The sequence below is a fragment of the Priapulus caudatus genome, unplaced genomic scaffold (assembly GCF_000485595.1).
Source record: "Priapulus caudatus unplaced genomic scaffold, Priapulus_caudatus-5.0.1 Scaffold522, whole genome shotgun sequence".
NCBI lineage: Eukaryota > Metazoa > Priapulida > Priapulimorpha > Priapulimorphida > Priapulidae > Priapulus > Priapulus caudatus.
Window position 1 is genome coordinate 156,656 of NW_014577583.1, and position 10,762 is coordinate 167,417.

At 41.3% G+C, this 10,762-nt stretch overlaps 1 protein-coding gene across 1 annotated transcript in view; it reads left to right on the top strand.

Annotated features, from left to right (window-relative positions):
* LOC106811273 (ATP-dependent RNA helicase SUPV3L1, mitochondrial-like) overlaps positions 1 to 10,762 on the top strand; it is a 20,965-nt gene that overhangs the window by 3,971 nt on the left and 6,232 nt on the right. The window contains exons 6-16 of the mRNA XM_014814835.1: positions 2,823 to 2,934; positions 3,615 to 3,692; positions 4,175 to 4,318; positions 4,557 to 4,685; positions 4,892 to 4,985; positions 5,383 to 5,473; positions 5,789 to 5,917; positions 6,292 to 6,372; positions 6,666 to 6,845; positions 7,613 to 7,761; positions 8,223 to 8,350. Of these exons, the coding sequence (XP_014670321.1) occupies positions 2,823 to 2,934; positions 3,615 to 3,692; positions 4,175 to 4,318; positions 4,557 to 4,685; positions 4,892 to 4,985; positions 5,383 to 5,473; positions 5,789 to 5,917; positions 6,292 to 6,372; positions 6,666 to 6,845; positions 7,613 to 7,761; positions 8,223 to 8,350 (1,315 nt within the window). The remainder of the gene's footprint in view (positions 1 to 2,822; positions 2,935 to 3,614; positions 3,693 to 4,174; positions 4,319 to 4,556; positions 4,686 to 4,891; positions 4,986 to 5,382; positions 5,474 to 5,788; positions 5,918 to 6,291; positions 6,373 to 6,665; positions 6,846 to 7,612; positions 7,762 to 8,222; positions 8,351 to 10,762) is intronic.

The window sequence follows — 10,762 nt, forward strand, 5'->3', positions numbered from 1 at the left end:
AATTCTGGGACGGAATCTCCTCCCGACCTTTGACCTTAGGCTTAAGCGCATGCGCAGTGTTAAACTGTCAACGGGTGTATTGACTGCCAGTTATAGTAACTTATACAGTAAAGCAATTTCCATAAAACAGACACCTAGCTGTCTATGGAGCACAGCTTAGCGGTTATGTTGATTGATCCATAATACAGAGGTTTGACTGAAGTCACCTATTGTTATATCTTAAGGTGACGTAACTGGTTTAGCACAAAACATAATCACAAGATCGGTAATTGATAACTAATATATCATGGTTATAAAACAATAGCCTGAATAGGTGATGTAATAACAACACTAATTAAGTTTATACTATTGTGAAAGGTATCATCTTAATGCTGAAAATGATGTACTTATGTAAAACATGAATGCAGACCAGGCATTTTGCAAACTGCTGTAATCATTTCGCTTTTTTAAAATAATTTGCAGCGGATTTACTACGAGTGCTGAATATGTTTTACAAGCGACCTGAGATCAAGCGGCTGTGTCAGGATAGTGGCCTTGATAGTATGTATGAAGTCCTTATACTGACTGTGGTGAATGGTCTTTGTTTAAATACGAGTTCCTGCAACCTGTGCCAATACCATGCATGCCTATCAGACCAACCAATAACTCTACTTCTACCTAGACCATTATAACTGTGAATGTATTTGCAGTTTATCTTCTGTTACCACACCAACCAATAACTTGAATGGTACCCATTGCCATTAGAACTGCGACTTAATTTGCAGTTTATCTTCTATTATTACTGACCGCCATGATTACACATCTGCTAACTTATGCTACTACTACTATGTAAGTGATTGGACGATCAGCATAGCATTGTGTGTAACGTGAACATGGTTTTGTTCAAGAGCAGCTCGCCTGTTTCATCAGTCCTACATCAGCTTTCGTAGATACTGCATGGAGGTGGAGAGTCTATCAGCCGAGCTTCACATTCTCCTCACCGACATTATAAACAACTCTGGTAATTATAGCCACATCATCCTGAATTGTTAGTGATCAGAATCTTTAGGGGCTATTGGAATTTTTAATTGCACTTGCCATCCTTGACAATAGGTATGATTTTTGATAGAAGATTTTGTGTTTGTTTAGTGTGAAAAGTTTTCTGTGAAGAGATTATTTAGCTGGAAATGATTCACAGGTTTTAATGTTGAATACGTGATTTTTTGTGCCAAAAAACATGTATGAGTGTATGAATAATTTTTTAGGTCACGTGGATGACATTTTCCCATATTTCCTTAAACATGCCAAGCAGATTTTCCCACATCTTGAGTGTATGGATGATTTAAAGAAAATCAGTGACCTAAGATTGCCTGCGAACTGGTGCGTAATGTTGAGCAAATTTATCTATGTTCAGCTGTTGGAATTAGACTTGCACAATGTAAATTATATGCTTAGTATGTAGGAAACCTAATGGCACTAGGTTAACGGTGTTAAAATAATTACTACAGGCCACTTACTTTTTCTCTGCATAGACTTGGTCATAGCAACACTTGTTACATTTGTTAAGATACATGACACACCCTTGTCTGCAAAAATACTTGATCTGTATAAAAGCATCGCGGTGACATATAACACTTCTGCAGGTACCCAGAAGCCAGAGCTCTGCAAAGGCGGATTATTTTTCATGCTGGCCCCACAAATAGTGGGAAAACGTACCATGCACTCGAACGTTATGTCAACGCCAAGTCTGGGGTGTACTGTGGCCCTCTTAAGATGCTTGCTGTAGAGGTGTACCAGAAGACCAACGACAGGGTATGCTAACAACCATGTGTCACATATTATTGTGAAGTGTAAATCTAGCTGACACCGATAAACCGTATTTCTAATGTTAGTTTTAAGTTTTTTTAATTTAAAACATTAAAGCCACAATATGCGCATCTACACGCTAATTTCTCCAGTACTAGACTAGCAAATACTTCGTGACATGCATAATCACACTACCTTATGACAAAATGAACTAGTTCCTCCCATTTCACTGTGCGATGTCTTATAAAAGGTATTTGAAAATACCTCCAATGTTGTTCAAATTCTCCGATGTTGTTGACACTTTCGCGTTGCTCTGCCAAGCAACCGTACAGCGGGTGTAGCAAAGATTTCTACGGCCCGTGTGCGTTTTTCGCTCGCACGCTGCTAGCGCAATGACATGTTATCGTTCGCGATATCAAGCCTAAAATCAATATGTTATTCTCAGAGTTTATTACGCTGCCTATTATTACTTTCCCAATAGCCATTGACGTTACATGCACTGCAGTTCACAATACTACAACTATCTTAAAATGTAAACGACTATATTCTCTGCTCAACACCCGTAGCAACATGTGACATCACCTTACCGATTCGGGGCGAAATTGCTTGGCAAACAATTCAGCGTTGGCGCCAGATTACCAGATTTCGCACCTCTTTCTTGTGGGTTTTAAGCAAACGCACAGTGAAATGGGAGGAACTAGAGTTTATTTTGTCATAAGGTAGTGTGATTATGCATGTCACGAAGTATTTGCTAGTCTAGTACTGGAGAAATTAGCGTGTAGATTATGCGCATATTGTGGCTTTAAAGACTCAAATTGAATTACGGAAATATCAAAAATATTTTCAGAATAATTCCCAACCTTTTTGCGTGTTAGGTAATTTAAGGAAATACAGACACCATTTTCTTTAGATGTGTAGTTTATTACTTGTCACATATTAGGTTAAGAACAAGTAACAATGGGGCGGGCCATGCAGCAGGCTTGCGTGAAAACAGTTGAGAACATTCAGCATGTGGGTGACTGTCTATCATACTATAGGGAACGCCATGTGATCTAGTCACGGGAGAAGAGCGAAGATGTGCTGATCCTGAGGGTCAACCGGCTAATCACGTAGCATGCACCGTGGAGATGACCAGCACAACAACGCCATGTACGTCCCTATACCATGAGCCACAATTCCTGGGAGCCATGAAGGTCATGAAGGGGGCTATGACATAGTCATTTCCGTGCTTGTGACAGCAAGGCAACAATGGCAAACCATAGAATAAAGTATCTGATAGAGCTCAAAAGACATCCCTTTCTTATCTGCACATCCAAGGTGAATAGCTTCGTATACAGTGTTTCCCCTAGCCAAAAAGGTCTGTGAGGTGGTAAATGTTTTTTGTGATGTGTTTGCGCATTTTGAGGTCCTAGCAAAGCGAGCAGTGCATGTGCTGGCCAAGTTAGGATCCGGGGGCATGTTCCCCCCTGGAAATTTTTGGAAAAATGGTGCAATGTGGTGCATTCTAAGCTATTCTGAACACATTGTATGAGACTCTTGAATCTCTTTTTCAAGTTGTCAAAGGTTTGGTTAGCAAGGCGGTGTTTTGGACAAATTCCTGTGTGGCGGTTAAGAATTTGAGCGAGGCGGGCCGCCTCGTTCGTGTCAATACAGGGGAAACACTGATATATGTTAACTTGGCAGGTCTGATCTATCAAGTCATATCCTGACACCTGTCCGCCTGTTGCATTTTAAGCCTTAAATTCTCTACGCAATGATTATTAAATTTTAGAGTAGGCCGTACATACGTGTGTGTATATAGAGTAATGGCTGTGTGTGACGTCTTACAGACGAAGTGGCGGTGATCGACGAGGTGCAGATGTTTCGCGACAACAGCCGAGGCTGGGCGTGGACACGAGCTCTCCTCGGTAAGAATTCATGCGGGCTCATACATGGGCTTAACATAAACTCTTTAGACTATGTACGCGATAATTTCCTATTATCGTTAATATCTATAATCTATTGTGTACAGAAAGAGTAGAAAGGATTGGGTTGCTAAGCACATAGAGAGGGAGAGAGGTGGGGAGAGCTGGTGGAGGGAGGAAGAGGGTGCATGAGAGAGAGAGAGAGAAAGCGGGAGCGAGTGAGAGAGAGGGAGAAAGGGAGAGAGAGAGAGAGAAAGCGGGAGAGAGTGCGAGAGAGAGAGAGAGAGAGAGAGAGAGAGAGAGAGTGCGAGAGAGAGAGAGGGATCGAGGGAGAGCAACTATCTGCCAGAGAGCGGCCCCCATAACTGTTAATATAGAGTCGCATATGGCTGTGACGATGTGTAATCGGGTTCATGTTCGTGTATTTATGCAAGCACGTATGTTTGCTTGATCATTGGTGACAGGTGCGTTCTGTTGTTTTGCAGGTGTTTGTGCTGAAGAGATTCACCTGTGTGGTGAGCAGGCTGCAATTGACCTGGTAAGGGACATGTGCATGGCTGTGGGTGAGGAGGTGGAGGTGCGCAACTACAAGCGCCTAACGTCACTTACAACCCTCGACCACGCAGTTGGTAAGCTGCTATGCACTCTACTATCGATATCGCTAGTACAGCTACTCAATATAAAAATGTACAGCATAGGTATTCAGTTTATAAATGCAGACATGCGACACAGTGTACACAAACTGGCAAATTACTAAAATATGAAATTACTGAAATGCAAAATTCTCAAATTTGGCAAATGTTCAGAGCTAAATTCCATTGTAAGAAAATATGAAGCATAACTCCTACTTGCGTATTTCATTGGCAGAGTCATATAACAATATCAGAGCTGGAGATTGCGTTGTCTGCTTTAGTAAGAACGACATTTATGCGATCAGTCGACAGATTGAAAGGCGTGGACACGAATGTGCCATCATATATGGTGGGCTGCCCCCTGGTGAGTTTAACTGAGGCTTTTTATCACATATTGGAGATCATGTTGATTATATTAAATACTATTTGTATACAACTTTTCTATGATCTACATTATAAATCATTAAAAATTTAAAAGGCACATATTGTATAGGTAAAATTTTTGTTATTCGGTTAACTGCTATTTGCTTTTAAAGTTATTATTAATTTGCCTTATCTCTATGCATTCAGGAACTAAACTAGCCCAGGCCAACAAGTTTAATGATCCAGACAACCCTTGTAAAATCATGGTTGCCACAGATGCTATTGGTATGGGATTGAACCTGTAAGTAAAATGCAAATATACGCTTGGCTACAACATCAGCATTTGTCGTGACAATTGACTATGTGACATAGAACTATAGATTTGCTACATGATGTTGTATAATGTGAAAAAAATCCATAGGTGTGGTTTCGGCTATGTAACCGATCCCAAAGATTCATACCAGCATTGGTGGTGGGGGGGGGGGGAGTTCCCTTGAACCAGCACTTTAAAGTAAACTGACATGAGGCCACAGCATTGGAGGGGGGTGGGTAGATATATGAGAGGCGTATTCAGGGATTGTTATAATATCCTTCAGACTCCAAGGTGTTTCAGTATAATAATCTTGTCAGGCCTTTTTGAGCACTTCTGAGCAATGGCAGTATTACGTTGTGCATTAGCAGTCTTTTGCTGTTTACAGGAGCATAAAACGAATCATATTCTACTCACTTATTAAACCAACTATCAATGAAAAAGGAGAAAAAGAAATGGACACCATCACAACGTCACAGGTATGATAAAACCATCACATCTAAAACAACAAAATGTTTCAGGATGACGTACGTAGTATATGCCTATTATCGTAGTATGCAGTCAAACCCATGTTAGTGGTTCACTCTGTAGAATGGCCACCTGCTTGTAACTGCTATGAGAAATATTTCGCTTCCTTAGAAATACTGTGTTATAACCCCCTGTATAGGGTTATTGCTAAACATGGCCAGAGGACACTGATCTTTCTATATACCATCCAACCTTCTTAAAGATAATTGTTTCAAGGAACAGCTTTTAACATTTTGGGTAATGGCAGTAGATATTTGGTTTGGCAGGCTTTACAGATAGCAGGCAGAGCAGGCAGATATGGCACACCGTATAGCGAGGGCGAAGTGACAACGTTCAAGTCGGCAGATTTACCAACTCTCCGCGAGTTGATGGGTAGCACTGTCGAGAAGATAGAGGTTTGATATCAGTTTATCACGATCCAAAAATGCGGTGACTTTTCCTTTGCATGTCTTTTTCCTTCTTTAAGTCTAGTGCAAGCTAAACCAAGACATGCCGACGGACAAAGAGGCTGACTGACTGACTGACAGACAGATGGAAGGACAGACAAACAGATTAACAGACAGACATACAGCCAGCCATCCAGGCAGGCAGACAGATAGGTAGACAGATGGACAGACAGCCAGCCAGGCAGACAGACAGATAGACAGTCAGACAAGCAGTCATACAGACAGAAAGTTAGTCATCACAAAGAATTATGCACTCTAAATGGTGTAATTAAGCAAGAGATGAGCAATGTGAAGTGTTACCTCATACCTGTATTTGCTTACAGGTTGCAGGGCTACATCCCACTGCAGAGCAGATTGAGTTGTTTGCCTATCATCTACCAAATGCTACACTCTCCAACCTAATAGTGAGTATGAGAACTTCAGTTTACCGACCTGAGTAAACTTGCACGCGGAAATCTGTGCCATAGCATAACTCACCGAGATCTGCTTTTGTCTGCATTTTGCATGCACAGGTGGTGTAAAGTAGTGCATAAAAACTACCTGGTGCGTTCATTATAGGATGAGGAAGACTAAATCACCATAAATGCTGGCTCCATTTTTTCCTAATTCGACAGATTTATGGTAGCGGCAATGAAATTTTCACGGCGATCCGATGCTATACTAATGCAATTCTTATTTTGATTCGATTCTTGCTCAGGACATCTTCGTCAGTCTGTCGCAAGTAGACAGCGCCATTTACTTCATGTGCAACGTCGATGACTTTAAGTTCCTCGCAGACATGATCCAACACGTTCCGCTGGAGCTGAGAGCACGCTACGTGTTCTGTTGTGCTCCCATTAACCGCAAGATGCCGTTCATATGCACCATGTTTCTCAAGGTGAGTCAGTATAGTTTTTTCAAGCTAATATGCACTACTTAGCAGTTGGCAGAAACAAACTTTGTTTATTTACATTTTTAGGTAATGACGTCCCTGTAATGAGGACTTTGTGATAGGTGTTTTTACTCTCAGCTATACATTGCATAGGATATATTATACTTTGCGGGTGTAACAATATCATTGCTATTTGGCTATAATATGTCCAAACAATAAAACTTCTAGTTGACTGCGTGTGATCATATGGTATCATATGATCATTATGGTAAGTGATGTTTAGTATTTAGTGATGCGATGGAATTGCTGATTAGCTAAAATACGTAATGTTGCCATATGTTTAGATTCCCATTATAAAGGTTGCTGCTGCCATAGCAACAAACATAAAATTTCTCATTCCAATGCAGGTTAGGTCGAAAGATCCATTTACTAGCAAAATTGCATTAGATGGCATACACAAAAGGCATAGGATGAAATCTTTTTGAAAGGGCAATGACTAACTGAGTCGTGACATTTTCTTTTAAACTGCTACTTGGATTTTATTGTAATTATGCTACCATTATCAGACATTGGGAGGTTTCTCCTAATCTCTCTCTTCCTCTCTCTCTCTCTCTTCTCTTCTGCTCTCTCTCTCTCTCTCTCTCTCTCGCCCTCTCCCTCTCCCTCCTCTTTCAGCTAGCTTCTGTACAAAATCGACTAATGCCGCGTGTGCATTGAGTATGGATACGCATAAATATTATTAATTTATATTTGACTGTGTGTTTTCTGTGTAGTTTGCGAGACAGTACAGCCACGGAGAAGCGATCACGTTTGACTGGCTGTGCCGGCAGATCGGCTGGCCATTCCAGGCTCCGGAAACCATTCTGGACCTCGTGCATCTGGAAGGAGTATTCGATGTGCTTGATCTCTACCTGTGGCTGAGGTACACATACATAGTTCATGGCAAGCTGCCAGATGGCAGAAAATATGGGGAGAGAGAACTGTATGATGATGATGATGATGATGATGATGATAGGAAAATATAAAACAAATGTTACGAGACTTAATTGTGTAAAAAAAAAAAAAAAAAAAAAAAAAAGAAATAAAGATTAATGAGTTACAACAATACAAATACAAAATAACAAACATTAAACTAGAAATTCTGTATAATAAAAAATGAAATTGATGGCACTAATATAAAAACAATTATGAATACTGGCGAACAAGAATGCTAGCAGTGTACAATTCAATTAACTACAAGACAACAACGAGGCAGTGTACCCAAAAACAATCGAAACCTCGAGTGACCACAGCACTATACTGCGTACTGACTACAAGACTGCATACCGACTTTCCATACTGGTTGCATAACGTTGACTTTTTTCTGCCTCTCTGTCTCTAAAGTTACGGTTCCGGCGGACCATGTTTCCAGGACACCAGGTCGTGCGGACAATGCGGCAGGCAGGATGCTGGACGCTGTCCATCACAACTGGGAGTGATCACATCACCCGTCTGCTGGCGCAACACCGAGAGCTCGTGATCTAGCAGGAACAGGTATGGAGCTCTGCTGCTGCTAGCATCTTTCTATAGTTCTCTATACTCGGCTATAGCTCTCTCTATCTCGCTATAGCTCTCTCTAATCTCACTAATATCTCGGGCTAATGGCTCTCTATATCTCGCGTATTAGCTTCTATATAGTAATCCTTTCTCTTTTCCCAGTTGTCTCTATCTTCTAATCTTCTCCTCCTCTCTTCTGTCTGTCTTCTTTCTCACATCTCTTCTCTTCTCTATCACTTTGTCCATCGTCTTTCTGCTACTCTCCCTTCCTTTCTTCCCACGTATTTCTCACTCTCACTCAAACACACTGCTCTCTATATCGATATCACCCGCCTGTCACTCCTAACCTTCTCTTCTCGCAACCCCCACCGCTGCTCGCATGTCGTGCTGTTCTTCTGCATCTTAGTGTTCAGTGTGCTAAACAGCTATGCTTCAATGCCTCTTAACAATGCTCAATGTCATGTCATGTCGCTCTGTCTATGTCATGGGCCGCTCTGTACTATCTGTCATGCGCATGCCTTTATGTCATGGTCATGTCGGGCTCCGGCTGTCTAATATCATGTCTCTCATGTCTATGTTGCATGGTCCTCTTGTCATATGTGCATGTCCTCTCTGTCCTCAACTGTCCCCTCCGGCTTCAAAGGTCCTCTAATTAACCATGTCATCTTTTCTACTTGCATTTGATTTTTAGCTCGCCTTGACATCGTCAAGATGGAGCTATTGTCATGGGGTGTCGTCCGTCCTCCGTGCCGTCAGTCCAACATTTGCTACGCTGCAAGCTATAACTGCAAGAACAGTTTGATCCGACACTGTTTCAAATTGGCATATAGTTTTTAACTCGCTATGGAAAGAAGGTTGAAAGTTCCTTTTTTGATGCAATGCAGTCGTCCTACATTCGACCACTCCTATCTTTTTGCAAAAAATAATGGAAAGGCCATAAGGCAGTTCAGGTTCAACGATATTTGCTCATTTCTAGTATGTGAATGAATAAGGACTGGCCCCCAAAACATACCTCACATGGGTTTTGATATTTTTTTCAATTAGGTAGATTTTCGGCAATTTCAATGGCCATTTTCAGTGTCTGCCTACGGTCAAACGATCAAACTCAAGAACCATTTGACACCACATTTTCAAAATTGCGATACAGTTGTTACTACTATGGGAGAGATTTGACAGTCCTATTTGAGCAGCGCGCGAACCTAACTTTAGAGCCATCGCCCACTTTTGGGCGAAAATGAAAATGGCGCAGTAAATGTCATTCGATTTTGTAAATTTTGGTAATGTGAAACTGTGTAGGCTAGCCGCCAAAACAAGTGTTCTCACTCACTATGGGAGAGATGACAACATCCTATTATGTTTATTATCGTCTAACCCGTTAACAACTCTACAATCATACCTATAACGTGTAATATAGGGTTTTAGATTCTTTGTTACAGTTAATTCTGAACTCGGAAATATTTTATCTGTTTTTATTGGGCGATATTAAATAACCAAAATGGCGATCATTATAGGCGTACGCCATCTCTCGTGCAAGATTCCAGATTTCAGACCCGAAACATTTATTTTCGCATCAAAATTATGCATAATCATTATCAATAGTCTATAATGGGAGTTCTCCCCATTATAATCTTTGCGCTTTATATATCCGCCCTCGCCTCTCTAGTCAACGACCCAAGGTGAGCTACAAGTGTCATTTGGCAACTATTCTATTCTTGTTTATCTTGATCGTTCTTGCTGGGCAGTAATGAGGAAGGTCATGCTGACAAATGATGGGCGAATCGTAATAGCATTTACTTAAACGTAGATTCTTTCTGTGGATGAGAGCCAAGACCTTAATTTTATTGTCATGCCTGATCAACTGTTCCCAGGTGACAACAAGACTATGAAGTCTAAGTCCCCCAAAACTCAAAAGGTCACGCGTCAGAACGAAAGCCACGAATTACTCGGAAGAAATACATTAAACAGCGGGAAGGACGCATGAGTGCAACGAATCTACGCGACTACACTGGATCCTCTGTGGGCTTGGTGAAAAATTAAACTGAAAAGAGTCCCACGAAAGTGAAAACCTTGACAACATGTCAGTGAGCGTTGGTCCGGGGGGCTTAACCAGCAATCAGCTTTCCTCAAACAGGGCCTATTAACACCAAAAATGAATGTTATCTAGATTATTGCAGAGGGAGTGGCAAGCCAGCCAGCGGTGAGCAGACTGGATGATGACCCAAAGCACTGACTATGACCACAAAAATATTGGCAGTAAAAGTAAGTATAGAACGGACGATACGCAAGCCAAGAAAATAAGGGTGCGCTGGGACACGATTTACTGCACCTTATTTACGTGACGTTGACCAATAAAGCTCCATTGTATCTCTCTCTATACAACAGATAAG